Source organism: Bubalus kerabau, chromosome 18, assembly GCF_029407905.1.
Source record: "Bubalus kerabau isolate K-KA32 ecotype Philippines breed swamp buffalo chromosome 18, PCC_UOA_SB_1v2, whole genome shotgun sequence".
Taxonomy (NCBI): Eukaryota; Metazoa; Chordata; class Mammalia; order Artiodactyla; family Bovidae; genus Bubalus; species Bubalus kerabau.
In genome coordinates, this window is record NC_073641.1 from 40,238,363 (window position 1) to 40,255,732 (window position 17,370).

Here is a 17,370-nt window from a genome sequence, read left to right on the forward strand (position 1 = left end):
TAAACTCCAGTTTGACTTGTTTATATCACACATTTGGGCATTCAGTACGTTTTGGGTTGCCTCATTCATATTTGCTATTGAACATCAGGTATTACTTCCTTGGGTTCAAAGAATGTGTCTTGCCAAGCTTCCATATGGCAAATACTTTTGTTCCTAGGTCTTGTTCCCTTGCTGTCTTCCACACTGACAACCTACCCTTGGCACTGCCTACTGCCAAGAACCATTGGCAGGTCTAATCTGACTCTGGCCTATGCTTTGTGCCTTCTTTCCTTCCGAGAATTACCTGTGCTGGGAGAGAAGACTGGAGTGGCGCTGGGTAGCTTATAAGAGGATGCAGCCTCCAGAGATGGAGACTGGATTTTCATTTAGAACAGAGGAGTGCTGGGTGGGAGATTCTGGCCATGCATAAGCGTGTGAGGGAGAAGATCCAGGAGAAACTAGGGTCCAGCATGGGCTCAAGTTTTGAATGTAAGTGCTTTGCTTTGCCCAGTGGCTAAACTGTTGACAGTAACTATCACTCCATGGGGGCTTCCCTGGTGGCTTAGATGGTAAAGGAACTGCCTGTAATGTGGGAGACCTGAGTTCAATCCTTGGGTCAGGAAGATCCCCTGGAGAAGGGCATGGCAACCCACTTCAGTATTCTTGCTTGGAGAATTCCATGGACAGAGGAGCCTGGCGGGTTACAGTTCATGGGGTCAAAAAAAGTCAGACATGACTGAGTAACTAACACTTTCGCCTTTATTTCACCACTCCATGGAGAATAGAGAGATGAGGAGCACAGTTAACATTCATGCTTTGGGACATGATGGAGTGACAAAGCTCAGAATTACCTCCTGCCTAAAAAAATAAGAAAAATGAAAAAAATATATATATAACAATTATTCCAGACATTGAACAACAGGCAACACAGGATGGTGATTCCTGAAATAAGGAGAACAATGAGGAGCCCAACTATGGTTCAGGCTACAGAGCCAGGGGAGGCATCCAAATCGAACTGGGATGTCCTGCTGGGCTGAGAAGATAGACTTGGATTTGAGGGAAGGGTAGCTTCACGGGTAGCTCAGTTGGTAAAGAATCTGCCTGTAGTGTAGGAGACCTGGGTTCCATTCCTAGGTTGGGAAGATTCCCTGGAGAAGGAAATGGCAACCCATTCCAGCATTCTTGCCTGGAGAATTCCATGGACACAGTAGCCTGGCAGGCTACGGTCCATGGGGTTGCAGAGTCGGAGACGACTGAGCCACTAACAACACTAACCACTATGATGACTATTAATAGAATTTTCAGGGAAAAACACTAGAGGTGCACAGAAAGAGAAGGTGAGCCCTAGAGATGTGCAGAAAGATCTCCTCAAGTCTTGGCTGAGAGCTGACTTGTGCAGATGTGTATGGAAAATACCAGAAGTGGGAGAAAGAATCACAGGAAGGGGGTAAGTTTAACAATTCCTAAAACTTACATAGGGCTGGGACTATATTACCACCAGGGAAAATGTGACCACCAGGCAGGGAAGGACCTTCTGATGCATAAGGTGTTCAGTAGTGTCCCCAGGAGGATATTGCCTGAGTTGTGGGCCCAGAATGTTGTTATTTAGTGGTTCAGTCGTGTCTGACTCTTTTGTGACCCCATGGACTATATAGCCTGCCAGGCTGCTCTGTTGATGGGATTCTCCAGGCAAGAATACTGGAGTGAGTAGCCATATCATCCTCCAGGGGATCTTCCCAACCCAGGGATCAAACCTGTGTCTCCTACATTGGCAGGCAGATTCTTTACTGCTGAGCCACCTGGGAAACCAGGGCTCAATTAGCCCTATGATAAAAGGCTGTTTTGGACCCACCCTTACCAATCTTAATGTAACCTTGAAAGGATAAAACTGATTGCACATAACATTATTGCATGCCCAATAATAGTTAAAGGCATATAAAATTGGGCGCTCAGCCATATAAAATTTGTAACATGTGGCATTCCATACAAAGGCATTCAAAAAAGCCAGAAAATATAACCCATAGTCAGAAGAAACATCAACTAATAGGAATGAACACAGCAATACATAGATGATAGAATGAACAGACAAGGATGTTCATTTAGGTCTTCTAAATAAATATGCAGAGTACATCATAAGAAACGCTGGGCTGGAAGAAGCACAAGCTGGAATCAAGATCGCCGGGAGAAATATCAATAACCTCAGATATGCAGATGACACCACCCTTATGGCAGAAAGTGAAGAGGAACTCAAAAGCCTCTTGATGAAGGTGAAAGAGGAGAGTGAAAAAGTTGGCTTAAAGCTCAACATTCAGAAAACGAAGATCATGGCATCTGTTCCCATCACTTCATGGGAAATAGATGGGGAAACAGTGTCAGACTTTATTTTTTTGGTCTTCAAAATCACTGCAGATGGTGACTGCAGCCATGAAATTAAAAGACGCTTACTCCTTGGAAGAAAAGTTATGACCAACCTAGATAGCATATTGAAAAGCAGAGACATTACTTTGCCAACAAAGGTCCGTCTAGTCAAGGCTATGGTTTTTCCTGTGGTCATGTATGGATGTGAGAGTTGGACTGTGAAGAAGGCTGAGCGCCGAAGAATTGATGCCTTTGAACTGTGGTGTTGGAGAAGACTCTTGAGAGTCCCTTGGACTGCGAGGAGATCCAACCAGTCCATTCTGAAGGAGATCAGCCCTGGGATTTCTTTGGAAGAAATGATGCTAAAGCTGAAACTCCAGTACTTTGGCCACTTCATGCGAAGAGTTGACTCATTGGAAAAGACTCTGATGCTGGGAGGGATTAGGGGCAGGAGGAGAAGGGGACGACAGAGGATGAGATGGCTGGATGGCATCACTGACTCGATGGACGTGAGTCTGGGTGAACTCCGGGAGTTGGTGATGGACAGGGAGGCCTGGCGTGCTGCGATTCATGGGGTCGCAAAGAGTCGGACACGACTGAGCGACTGAACTGAACTGAACTGAACTGAAATAAATTTTATTTGTTCAAGGAGATAGAGGGAAAAATTGCATATGATGAAGAGAGAAATGAATGATATAAAAAAGATCCAACTTAAACTTCAAGAAATAAAAGTATATTTCCAATAAAAACACACTGGATTGCATTAATCACAGATTTGGTGCTACAAAGGAAATGATCAGTGAATGGAAAAAATGGAGGAGTAGAAATGAATACAAAATAGAATTAGAGAGAAAATAATGAAAAAAAAAAAGAATCCAGGATCAGCAACTTTGGGACACACATGTGATTGGATTTTGAAAATGGTAGTGGGGGGAGTATGAAAAAAAACTTCTGAAAATTTCCAAATTTGACAAAAACTGCAAACCCACAGATTCAAGAAGTTCAGTGAACCCCAAGCAAAATAAATGTGAAGAAAACCACACTGAGGGACACAATAATCAAATTGCTGAAAACCAGCAAGAAAGAGGAAATGTTAAAAGGATTCCTTTTCATCCCCAATTTCTCTACCGTCAATTCCGTATCCAGTTGTTTCAACACAATGTGTTTCAACACATTTCCCCTGCTTCTTAAAATCAAGAATTCATTCAGTCACATAAAAAAAATATAATAGATGTATTTTAAAAATTAGGAAGCTGTTTCAAAGTGTTTCACACAACAAGAGTGCCAGAGAAGAAAGAACCTAATTAGAGAACAACTTGTGCTTTTTAAAAAGTTGCCCAAGAAAATTTTGCCGTGTGAAATGGTACACGTGAACTGTAGGGTTGGGTTTAAATTGATCAAGCAGGGTTTAGTCAACCACATCCTGCCCCGCTGGATAATCAGGGGATTTCTCCTTGAAATGTGGAAATGTCCCTTTGTACTCTCTTGCTAAAATATGGCCAAGGAATTTGAGGTTTACTTTTCTTAGAATAAGTGCTGTGCTGTTTGGATCCTAGAACATCTGACTCATTAAGCCTGTGATAACATGCATTCTCACTGAAAGAAGGTGAGTCGAGAGAGTTCGCCATCAAAGAATTCAGCGTGAGTGTGACTAGACACCCACACACGAGAGGCCAGCGTGTCACAGCTGCCTGAGGGCCGGGAGCAGAGGCAAGGCAGTTTCACGCTCGTGTGGCTCAGCCCAGGTACACAGTCAGAGCAGCTTCACAAACCCTGTGTCTCATTCCATTTTAGAAGCTGGGGAAGTCAACACATTCTTAAGTGGTGGTTGTGGTGAACGTGCAATTAGTCAAGAAAAGAAAAAAATAATAAAATAAAAAGCAGAGTAGAGAGTCTCTCTCTCTCTCATTTCCCCCCCGCCCCCAGAGAACTTCATTTCAGCAATGCAATTGTACTATTTGGCTATTCTAAGGTGACATTTTCCACAAATCATAACATATTGCTGAAGCAGCTGTTTTGACATTCCCATAAAAGAACTCTGTATTGCGGTGTGATCTGGCAAGTGCTGGGAATATGTAAGTCACGTGGGGAAGTCAAGTAGGCCTCTCCAATGGCTTCTTTGTCATGGGCTTTCTGAGGAGTGGGCACTGGGTGGGCCAGAGGCGAGGGAAGAGCTCAGAAATCAACTGCTCCCAGAACCCAGGTGGTGTTCTGATATGTGTATTTGAGTTTCTGTTTCATGCAGCAGTCAACTTTCTCTAAGAAATTCACACCTTTGGTGAAGGAGCTTTCTGGTTTTACTCAGCACTTGTTGGTACAAATTACCAACACCTATGTTCAACTCATGTTTGTGCAAAAAGATGTTTAAATGGATATCCTGTGTTCACTGGCACATACTGCCAAGAGTGAAGGTTGGTACTTTCGTGACTGCACGCTTGTTAAAATCCTAAGCCAACAAGTTTTGCTCTGCTGTTTGTGTTTTTACACAAAATCATCTTTAGAAGTTGTAAGTCCAGGTCCAGGACAGTGAAAGAATTCACAGATTGCTGTACTTGGGAAGTAAGGCAGCCCGGTCAGTTATGTGTCTTTCTTCATCAGCCTTGAAGAACCTCTTCAATGTGCCAGTGCTGTCTCCTCTGGCTCAGCTGTCTGAGTGTGGGAATGTCAGGGTTGTCTATGAGCACGTTATCCATTAATTGAGGAAGAAAAGAGAAGCAGGAAGAGATGTGATCTTTCAGTGGTGAAATATACAGGAGATACAGGCACTGAGAGATTATCACCCTGATTCAAAATCAGCACCTTATGAACCTTTCGTGTCTACCAGCTTTGCGAAGTGGTGGGCACTAAGATAAATTTCTTTGCTGTTGTTCAGTTGCTCAGCCGTATCTGATTCTTTTGCAATCCCATAAACTGTAACCCGCTAGGCTCCTCTGTCCATGGGATTTCCAGGCAAGAATACTGGAGTGGGTTGCCATTTCCTTCTCCAGGGGATCTTCCTGATTCAGCGATTGAACCCAGTGTCTCCTGCATTGGTAGGCAGATTCTTCGCCACTTTAGGGAAACCTTGAATTCCATTAGCAGACACAAACTAAGTCATTTACACCCTTCTTGGTTATGGTATTTCATTCTAACTCACTCTCTTCTTACTCAAACTTCTCAAAAGACGAATCAACTGTCTTATCTTCACTTCCTAAAGAACAATTTATTCCATCAATCCTCTGCAATCTAGATTCTGTACTCTCTTCAAATTGTTCTGGTGAGGGTCACAGTTATATCCTATCTGCAAATCCATTGGCCAGGTACCATGTTACTGGATTATCCATCACTTTACTCACTTCTCTCGGGTGATCTTATCCATTCATAACTTCAACATTTGCCTGACTTCTGCATCTGCCATATCAGGTGGGACATTTCTGCCTGCATTTCCCACAGACATTTCAAAGTCAACTTGTCAAAAACCATCTCATCATTCAGCATGCTCATGATCAAAGGGAAAAAAAAACCAAAACCCTGCCCTTTCCCTGTCTGTGTTAGCTGTAACTGTTGTTGCGACTCACAGAGTATTGGGTCTTGGGCATTGGGCTGATTAAAATCTCTGCAGGCGAGTCTAATGAAAAGCCAAGGTTAAGAACTTGGGAGGAGGACAATGATGTTTGCTGTGATTTCTTTAAGAGCCCTTAGCTCTGCAAGCAGTTTGGACTTTTTCAGACCCTCCCTTTTCCAGGGGGGTGAAGTCAGGGTAGGTGGGAGCAGGACTTCTGCCTAGGACCTGGGCAGTACCTATGCTGCCTCTGGGAGCCTAAACATGGGCCATGAGACCTGGCATGGTGAGATCAGGGAGTAATACACTTCTTAGGTCAAAAGTACTCTGATAGTACTCCGCCAGGGGCCAGGAGTGACCTGCTTATACTGTTCGTAAGTGACGGTGCCCAGCTGCTCCGTATCCAGGGCCTTGAACCTCTGCAGGGTCTCCAGAAGCTCCTCCTCCAGGGGGATGGGCCAAGGCAGCGCTACTACTAACAAGAATTTCCGCCAGTCCACCGACTCCGAGTTTGTTACCAACAAAGATGCTAACTCCTGCAACTAGAAGAAAACAGGAAATGCCATTGGGATATTTGTATGATTCTCTTGTGACATTCTACCTGCTTGCATTTCATAGTGAGAGGTTCTGGCAAAGGAGGTAAAATTTTTAGCTTGGTTAATACAGTCAGAGCTGACTTGCTCCCTCAGGTTCTACCAAGCAATCCATGCCAGACAGAACCTAGAGAGTGTTTCCATTTTTGATTCCTTGACATTTGTGGGTTTTGCTTACTGTTATACAAAGAACTGGATTTCCCAGGTGGCACTAGTGGTAAAGAAACCGCCTGCCAATGCAGGATATGCAAGAGATGTGGGTCTGATCCCTGGGTTGGGAAGATCACCTGGAGGAGGGCATGGCAACCCACTCCAGCATTCTTGCCTGGAGAATCCCATGGACAGAGGAGCCTCGCAGGCTGCAGTTCAGGGGTCACAAAGAGTCAGGCACGATTGAAGTGACTTAGCACACACAAACACACACAAGGAATTAACGTTTGTGACCATAGTACATTTTGTACCTTCCCAACAGAGGTGGAATAAAGATGATATAAACGTGGGAGGGCTCAACAGCTTGTAGAGAAATATTCTTAAACCATCTTGTTTTCTTAAGGAGCAGAATATGATGAAACCAAGCCTGAATCATCTACTGTTACTTGTTAGGATCACTCCATCTGGTAGTAATAGATACAAACTCATTGGCTGACCCTCACAGTCTCTGTAAGGTTTCACTGACTGTCAGCATCATCACTTGTTTTCAAATACTGTGCCTGAACATACTACATGTCTTAACTTGAAGTTCTTTCATTTGTTTATTCGAGTTTATTGGCTGCCTACAATGTGGGAGACCCGGGTTTGATTCCTGGATTGGGAAGATCCCCTGGAGAAGGCAATGGCAACCCACTCCAGTACTCTTGCCTGGAAAATCCCATGGATGGAGAAGCCTGGTAGGCTACAGTCCATGGGGTCACAAAGAGTCAGACACGACTGAGTGACTTCACGTTCTGCTAAATGTTAGATACTGTGAATGGACTGGTTATTTTAAAACTATTGACTTATCAATTAAAGAAGAGAATTCTCAAGGCTTGAAACCCAAACAAAATTGAAGCTTACTTCAGGTTGAGTGAGGTTCATCCAACTACTAGGAAAGTTGTTTGTTCCAAGGTTCAAGGTTACCAAATCCAGCAGAAGGTCAGCAAATGCTTTATTTCCTATTATACCTGCAATACAAGGAGAAATATTTTTTGGTGTTATTATATGATCTGTTTCTTTTGCTAAAAATTGAATAAATAATGGATATTTGTATAATCATTTTATTCAAAACTTCAACCTTTAGAGAAACATTAGACATTTTGAAAATACAAAAATATTAATCAATTTCCCGATTCTCTTTCATGGTTGTTTCTCGTCTAAGTCAACATGTCTTTTTTGGCTTAGTGATAACTCATTCCAGACTGGGTAAAATACTGAGACTTTATATTTTGGTTTGGAGTCTTCTCTGACCTTTTATTCAGAATAGGTTGAATTAAAAAATACTTTATTATTCCTATTATTATTTATATTATTAAAATGAATACTATTATTATTTACAGTAATATTCCTGTTATTCCTGTTAGTTCCTAGTGTAGGGCACTAGAGTACAACACTTTGGCAAATATGGGATAAAGGTGTTTCAAACACATGCATATCACCACTGTGATCAAAATAACACATTTATCCTCATTTTGCTTTTTTTAGATCAGAATATATTTGTTTGGGTTAAATTTAGGGATATTTGAATTACTAAATTACTGGGTTGGAAGTGCTAATTTAGTTATCTAATTGGCTCAAACGTTCTGATATATTTTATAAAAGGTCACTAATATTTCGAAGGCTTTTGCTCTTAAACATGAATCTACTTTACTATGAGATATTTGTTTAGTCTGTTGCTTATTTCAAATTTCATGCACATGCATTAAAAAAGAAGTAGGAAAGCAAAAATAAGTGTATCTGCTTAAAATATGTCTAATTCCCATAGCAGAGGTACCTTCTAGAGCCAGGAGACACTCCTACATGTATTCGGGTAACTGTCAGGTCCAGAGTATACAGCTATTCTTCTTTGTTTAGGAATAAAAAGAGTGAAATAGGTGTAGAGTCTCACATTTTTCTTCCTATATCTAAGTTTTTAGCATTTCTCAAGTCCAACATGAATTTTATTAATAATTTCCTCTAACCTTTGGGAAAATGTAGTAATCATTTTAAAATTTCAGTGGTTCATATAAAATACACAAGGTTCAGATCTGGAAGGTAATTTTCTGTGTAGCAAGAGCAGAATATTTCTTTCTTTGATGTGACTGGACATTCAGCAGGTTGCTCAGAAACAAATTCTCTAACCTTTTTGACCAAACCTGAATATCCAATTTTATATAAATAACTTCCCCAGGTAGTGGAATTTTTGGTAAAATGAGCTTTGTATGATACTACATTGGTTTTCAGATAAGTTAGAAATAAATCATTCATCTTCCTTAAAATGAAACCAGAAATAAACTCAATTGAAACCATGAAGAGGCTCAAAGTATTTAAAATTTCTGGTAGATTTGTAAAATAGTTCCACTGTCTCTAATACCTATGGCACAAGCAAAGTGTTCCAAGAAAATACTTTCAGTTCACATAGGGATTATTTATCTGGGGACTTTAGTGTGAAATGCAAAAACTATTTTTATCTTTGGCCTTGTTTCTTAAATGATCAAGGCATATAATAATATGACTTTCACATATAATGCAGTAATGGAAATGGATAAGCTTACAAATTTTGTTTACAGATTAAAAAAAAAGTTCTTTCCAATTGGCCCTAAATTACTTATCTAATGCAGCCATCCATTATAATTATCCAGAAAAAACAGTTAATTGTAAGCCAGGCCTAAAGGCACTCTTGATCATAATTATTGTCCGGTTACCCTTAGCAATAACTCTCAGAAAGATGACATCAAGATAGTACCATTGCTTAGAAGTATACACTTCACCCAAAGAGTGTGAAAGAATGTGTGAATATAGGACTAGAATTGGAAGGTTATAGGAAAAGCAATCTTTGCATTTTTGCTTTGTATGTCTGGATGATGCCAAATGCCTTTTGTGTTTGATGTGAAGACTGGTGACTTTTAAATTTCAGGTTTTTGAAAACAGTTCTTTTTGCTACGATCAATGATGAGGTCGATATTTATCACATTACTAGTCACTTTCCCCAAGGCTTTCTGAGTTTGATGAGCAATCTGAGTTAGGTCTTGTGTCCTCAGTTGAGGATGGTGTTCTTGTATTCCATAAATGAATGGCTTTCCTAGGGTCAAAGTTGTTAATGTCTGGAGAATTCAACTGAATTATCAGGAGATCCGTCATGCTGTCATCCTTGACCTTGGCATGCATTTGGGACCTGATGCGCTTCATCTGACTAAAGCCGCGTCCTGCCTCAGCTGAACTTGCAGGCAGGCTCAGCACGAGGTCAATGAGTGTCAGGATGTTTGGATACTTGTGTAAATAAACAGAATTCACAAAATCCCAGGTCAGTTTGCGAATGTTCTGAAATCTAGGAGGAAAAAAAATGAAAAATGTGAAAGATGGAGACTCCTAAGTTTTACCCCAATATTTATAAATCAACTTATGCTTACCTAGAGTAGATCTCCAATTTCAACATGCTCCATTCTGTGTCTACTTGGTCAATTTTCACCTTGGCTGCCTCTAATACTGGTTCATAATGTGCAATCAGGATGGCCACCTCTTTTTCTCCAAATTCTGCAATCGATGTGCCAAAGAAAAAGTCACATATCTGACAGACATGTGTACAGACGATCAAAGAACAACAGAATCGGAGCCAGTACTCATGGGTTACCTTGATTTATTTTTGCCGGCCACAGTTTAAAGCTTCCAATCGTGGTTGCCTTCACCACATCTTGGTTGGCATCTCTGAAACAGCCTCGCAGCTTCTTGATAAGATGTGTTAAAACCATGTTTCTCACGTCAGAAATGTTTCCCTTTCCTCCTAGGCAGTTACCATGAAAGTGTGTGACTGAATCCATCCCACGTTCTTTCGGCCCTGGTCTGGGAGGGGGAAAAAAAAATTCCCCAAGAGATGATTACATGCAAAAGCTTCTGGCAAATGGTTTCCCAAGTCCAGCTGTCTGGTTTTGACAGACTCTCAGATCATCCTGGACTCCTCACCTTGTCTGATAGATTTGGAGCATTTCCAGTGTTGACTCTAAGGTGGCAAATATATCAGCAATTGAGGAATTTCTGTTCTGATTGACGTGGGACAGTATGCTAAGGACATTGATGACATCCACCAAGAAGTGGACAAATTTGACAACGTCTGCCTGGAGGAGAGACTCCAGGAGTTCTTTGGCTTTCTGATGACTGCTGTCGCTTCTGCTTTCTTCTGCCTGTAACACAGGTTGGGAATAACATAGTGGTTTATCTTTCTCAAAATTATCTCAAATTGCTCAATAAAAGTATTTTTTTTTAAATTCTGAAAATCTGAAATAGTACCATATTTCAAAATTACTTACTGAATGCAGCTGCTGGACAATTGCTGGATATCCCTTGAGAAAGTTCTGGAGGGCAGCCTGCAATCCCTGAAGCCACCTCTGGCCGCTGACTTGAGAGGGCATTGCAGGTCGAAGGTGGAGGCCCTTGAAAGCAGTTAGCAGAGCACTCCTGTGAGCAGGAGAATCATGATAGAAGTGGTACATGCTATGAAGAAGGTCTTTCACATGGTTGTAGAGGGGAATGTTCCGGAACAGTGCCTGGTAAGCTAGTTCGAGGTGATGGGCAAAGCAGTAAACAGGCAGCACACCTGGCTGGATCTCCCTTAAAAGCAGGGCCACCTCGCTGCTGTTTTCTCCCTCTGAACCTGGAGCTCCATCACTTCCGAAACCCACCAGTTTCTTTGCCCAGTCGTGGTTCGACAGTCGAAGTTGAAGATTTCTCTCTAGGGTTTTCTCCATGGCATGTTTTATCGCACGGGGCTCCTTCTTCTCTACGGTCTGTACCCCGACGATTTGGCAGTGCACTCTCCCTGCGCGTGCAAACTGCACATATACGAGTTCAGCTTCCTCAACTGAACTGGCTGCAATCCCATCACTGAGGACGGAGAAGAACTGACTTTTTTCTAACTTCTCTCTTAGAGTTCTCCGTTCCACTTCAGCAATAAAGTAGGTAAAAGTTCTGGCCGATTTACTGGTTCTGAACACCTGGCCAATATCAACTCCCTTCATATCGTCCAGCGAACACATCCAGAGGAAGTCTTTGAGGGGACGTCCGGTTTTGGCGATGGCGTGGCAGGACCGGAACAGGTTCTCCATCCTGCCGAGGGTCACCTTGCTCATGGTCCTCACCATCAGCTCCTTGGTCGTTCTGCTCCCTGGAGAACCACTCGTGGCTTCCATGAGAGACGCCTTGGCGTGAGGCTCGCTCAGATGATGCGCGTTGAGAAATTCAGTCCTGAAGTTATCCGTGCCATAAAAAAAACTCACCTGATTTCCCTTTGATGTCACTCCATGTTTACGACACAGGCCACAGAACATAAGATTTAGTATCTCATCGTATACAAGCCAAGGGTATTTTTTAAGCCAAATTTTCAAAAATTGATTGTTCCTCTTTGGGAGATAATGGTCAAGCTTCCGAGGCCTTTTCTGCTTCTTGGTGAATCCACTCACATCGTCTGGAGGATCCCTGCCTTTAAAATAACTCCATGTTGTTATTTTAAGTAATTTCTGATGCCTACGGGCAATTTTAATTCCTGTCCCCCTCTCTGAACTTATTATTTCTAGAACAATCCTAGGGAGGGCTTACCACTTACCAGGCATTTTGGGTAGTGCTCCAAGTGCTTTGTATCATTTACTTGTCATCACCCAGTATCCCTATTTTATATAGTTAAGAAAGTGGGTCAGTTATTAGTACTGATAGCCGGTTTGTGGATTAAAAAACCTAAGGCACAGAGAGGGTAATTAATTTGTCCTGTGTCACAGTGGCCATCCATGGTGGAGTTGGGGTTAGCTAGCAGGTGGTCTTACCTAGCCCCCCACTGTTACACACTTCATATTACAGGTTTTTTCTGTGGGTGAAGGGTGCTATGGTCTCCTTCTCCCTAGAACCTGTTTCTCCAGGCAGGAGAGGGGCATGGTCTTTTGCTGTTATTGCCTTCTCTGGGTGAAAACACAAGAATCACAGGACACGTAGGGCCTTACCTCTGCAGGGTTTGCTTTGGACACCTCTCCCCTCCCGCCTCAGCCCTACTTTCTCTGGCATTGGTTGGCTGCTACAAATAGGGGGTCCTAGTGGGAAGCTGTTGTATAGCACAGGGAGCTCAGTTCAGTGCTCTGTGATGACCTAGAGGTGGGTTGAGTGAAGGGAGGGTGGGTGTGGAAGGGAGGCTCAAGAGGGAGAGGATATGTGTATACTTATAGCTGATTCACCTTATTGTACAGCAGAAACCAACACAACACTGTAAAGCTATTATCCTCCAATTAAAAATAAATATTAAAAATTTACTGATACTAAAAGAAGTTATACAGTTTAGATTTTACATTTAGATCTATAAAAAAAGGGGGGAGGGCATCCTTCCTAGATTATTTTGCAAAGGAGTTATGCCTCATCTTTTTCCTTTCCCTAAGGTCTAATTTCTGACACTCATTTATCTGCCAGAGAGAGGAATATGTATTTATCTGGACAGAAGGAAAAAATAATTAAAATCACACAAAACTCCTAAAATACATTTCTTCCTAAAGGCAGAGAGCCTAGACCAACATCTCTCTCTCCTCCTACAACTTCTGTGAAACTCCTGGTCATGAGATTACACTGTCCTATTTCACAGCACAATGAAACTTGGAACATGTGCTTGTGTGACTTGATACTAAAATGACTCATGTTGACACACACACTCAGTGTTTGCTTCAGGTTAAGGCTTTAGGGTCCCAGGCTTTCCCTCCTTAACAGACAGAACCACCCTTCTTCTGTGCTTTGTCACGTGCCAGATGACTGCTAAGCACTAGGGAGATGTTCAAGAAAATAAATCTCCTTTCCTAATTGATCTTTTGGATCTCATGTCTCTTAACATTTTTAAATTGAAAACCTTTGCACTCGTGTCAGTCTGCTTCTGCCTCCTACTTTATTGGCCTGTAATTATATTGCAAAACCAATCCTTTTGCAATTGTTGTTGTTAAAACAAATCCTTATTTATGTATTTATTTTTAGATCCTAAATTTTCCTGTTTTCATTTAAACCTAGTCTCCTTATAGCTGGGACCCACTGCCTCCATTATCTTTTGTGCAGGTTGGGTAACTTTCAAGCTTCCCACACTAGACCCTCAGCGCCATGCTGGCTGCCTGCTCTACACACGAGAGAGTTGGTGAATACATGAACAGCTGCATGAAAAAAGCAGACTCTGGCTGTTGAATGAAAAGACTAACTTTCGCTACTAATTTAGCTAGTTTTCATATCTTTAGCTTTCTGGCCAGATTTTCCAGAAATGCTATCTTGAATTCTGAGCACACACTTTATCACTGGCCACATGTAATTCTCTGGCTTCATGAGACTACATTCCCCCTGAAGAGACACCTGGAACTGTGCCCACAGACTATTCTACCAGGTCCAAAGGCTTCTAGATTTACTACTGCATTTCTGTGATGTGACTCGAGCGAGTGGAAGGAGTTTCCAGGCTGAGTGCCACACTCCTTCTTGCCCTAATCTCTAGGACTTGCCACCTGCTTAGATATTCCTGCTAATAACAGCAATCCTTTCTTTTACCTTTTCTAAGAAGCATGAAAGTGTTAATCGCTCAGTTGTCTCTGATTCTTTGCAACCCCATGGACTGTAGCCCACTAGGCTCCTCTGTCCGTGGAATTCTTCAGGAAAGAATACTGGAGTGGGTAGCCATTTCCTTCTCCACTTTTCTAAGAAATTTTTCTGTATTTCTTGATTTGAGTAAATGTCAGACTAATTTACTTTTCAGATCAAAATAGGGAGCTTATTTCCCTGCAAAGTATGGTGTCATAGTTCTAGAATTTTCTCAGACACTAAGCCTGGGAAAACCCACACAACTGTCTAGTTACTCCTTTCAGGGAATCACCAGGTGCCCTTACTCTTGCCTCTAGGTTAGCTGAGGCTTTCTAGGGAGACAGTAGTGTCTGCTGCTCTCAGATGCAGTCATCCTCCCTCCAATCCAATCTCCATATCCTTTGTCTCTAAATGTTTTTGATAATTCTCTCCATTGTGGCCTTTGGGGGCAGCCTGAGGCTTCACATGGGCTTCCCAGGTGGTGCACTGGTAAAAATTCGCCTGCCAGTGCAGGAACTGAGGGTTGGGAAGATCCCATGGAGGATAAAATGGCAACCCACTCCAGTATTCTTGCCTGGGAAATCCCTGGCGGGCTATGGCCCATGTGGTTGCAAAGAGCCGGACACGCCTGAGTGACTGATCACACAATCTTAAGATTTCACAGCTTGACCACAAGCTCTTTGTGGCCCTCATTTCCTGGCTGGTCTGTTGCCCATTCCCTAAATAGGTCATGGAACTTCAAAATCTCAGTGTTGATTCCATTTTCTCCTGTGCCTAGAAAACTCTGCACCTGCTTCTCTTCCTGGAAGCTTCTGCCAGAAGTTTCCCATGGACTACATCCTTTGCTGACCCACACAGGAGAAACAACTACTTCCCTCCTTGGATTCTTGTAAAAACCACGGAGCTGGGTGATAGAGCTCGGCTACTACAGCCTAGACTTCCTGAATTTGTGTCCCGTCTCTGAGACCAGTCATTGACTCCCAGGGTCTCCAAGAGGGCGTTGAGAGGGACACTTGTCATTTTTTAAAACAAAATTGCAGGCCTTGAAAAACTAAGCACTGCCTCTCTTGAAGAAGGAGTTGAGGGTACAGAATTTGCTGAATAGTGTTTCTCTGGATAGCCTCTGAGCAGAAATCAAAATAACTATGAACCAAATCTCTATAAGATATTACATCGAGTACTGATGAGCTTACAAAGAAAAGGAGTCCTTATGGCTTAAGTGGGGACACTGGAACATTGCTAAAGTGTTCTAGCTTCAACAGATTCCAAATTGCTTGCATTGGAGAAAGACTCTCTTTCTGATATGCTTGGCACTTGATGTTTGGACAGGATGTAACTACCCAGAGCTCACTCGGTACATAGCTGAATGTTTTTGGTTTGGAGGCTTACAGTCCCCAGGGAGCTGCATACCTCAGGGTTCAGTTCCACCTGGTGTTGTGAATTTTCATTTCTTTCTTTTTTTTTTTTTTCTGGAATTGTTCTAAGATAACACTGTGTTCCTATGTGTTCTGTCACTTAGTCGTGTCTGATTCTGTGACCCAATGGACTGTAGCCTGCCAGGCTCCTCTGTCCATGAGATTCTCCAGGCAAGAAATCTGGAGTGGGTTGCCATACCCTTCTCCAGGGGATCTGGGGAATTGAACCTGTGTCTCCTGTGTCTCTTGCATTGCATATGTATTCTTTACCCGGTGAACCACCGGGAAATCTCTGCAGGTACCTCTTAGGGCATGTGCACCTTCAGGATATCGAGCTCACATTCTGCGTAATAATAAGCAGAATTTGTATCCATATTGCATAATGTTATATATTACATAAGAATATAACATTACTGTAATTATATTATTAAGTGATAATGGCTTATATCACACCTGAATTGCACATTCAGTGTGCCAGACACTTTTAAAGCACTTTACAAACATTAATTACTTTAATGGTCATAACAGTGAAATACCCCATTTTTCAGATGAGGAAAGTGTAACAAAAAGAGGTTAAATAATTTGCTCAAGATCATATTACAGTCATTTGACAAGAGGGGGAGTTGGAAAGAGCTGTCTGACTCTTCTTACCCATGGATGGGTCTTCTTCCTCATCCAGCCATGGGTAAGAAGTGAATTAACGTGAAGATGCTCGAGTAGGGGCTGACACACAGGGCTTGACACCAATCCAATATTGATTACTGTCATAATTCAGAAAATACCCACAAAATCCATTCTGTGCTGGGAGTATGCTCATGGGAATGATCCCTGGGACAGGCAGTAGAAAGAAGGTCCTGAAGATTCAGGCTGTCTTACTGACTTAAGCTGCTCCTAAAATTTTAAGTATAGATCTTTGTTGGATCTTTGTTGGGTGGCAATAAAAATGTTAGCATGATAAGTCCTTTAATTACATTTTGCATAATTTTGTATGATTATCACATATAAGATCTTTTTTTTTCTGGCATATTTGTGACAATCAACAAATGGCATTTTATGTCTAATTACTGCCTTTATCAAAGGAGATTTAGAAATATGACGTGCAGAATTTGATGAGGAAAGCAGGGCTGAATAAAAGCATAACAGTATATTACACACTTTCAATTTTCTGTTATTTTTAGTAAGCACTATCTTAATGACTTAATTTTCATGTGGATAACCAGTACTCAGCAAAAACTCTTTAAGCTTTAGTTCTTTCTATTAATATTTTGATACTAGTTGTTCACAAGTATTTATTCAGTCACTTGTTTTAATGAAAGATTATCCATTTCACTCAATAATTTTATTTATGTAGCATAATTAAAAGTAACAAAGTGTAACTTAATGACATTGATAGCCCTTGTAAATTTGCTAAAATACTCTTACGACGGGCCTAGTAACATAATGATTGTTACGTGCAAATATGTATGTTTTTTTCCTAGAAAAGATTCATCTATTCATCATATTTTAATATATTTCAGTGAGCTTGATGCTTGCATCTTAGATACCATAGGTTGCATTGGACTATGTGAAATAGTATAAGAAAATGCTCACATTTCTTGGCTTAGATATAACAGCAATTTTCAAGTTGAAGCAGGAAGTTTTGTAGGAGCCCACATTTGGAAAGTTACTACTTTCAGCCAATTGCTCTATATTTTCAAAATGGTTATCACTTCAATTAAGATGGTCTTTTGAAATTGTAGAT

At 41.6% G+C, this 17,370-nt stretch overlaps 1 protein-coding gene across 1 annotated transcript in view; it reads right to left on the bottom strand.

Annotated features, from left to right (window-relative positions):
- SPEF2 (sperm flagellar 2) overlaps positions 1 to 17,370 on the bottom strand; it is a 201,530-nt gene that overhangs the window by 24,363 nt on the left and 159,797 nt on the right. Inside the window, exons 30-31 of the mRNA XM_055554823.1 lie at positions 7,525 to 7,631; positions 6,238 to 6,420 (exon numbers count right to left, since the gene is read on the bottom strand). Of these exons, the coding sequence (XP_055410798.1) occupies positions 6,238 to 6,420; positions 7,525 to 7,631 (290 nt within the window). The remainder of the gene's footprint in view (positions 1 to 6,237; positions 6,421 to 7,524; positions 7,632 to 17,370) is intronic.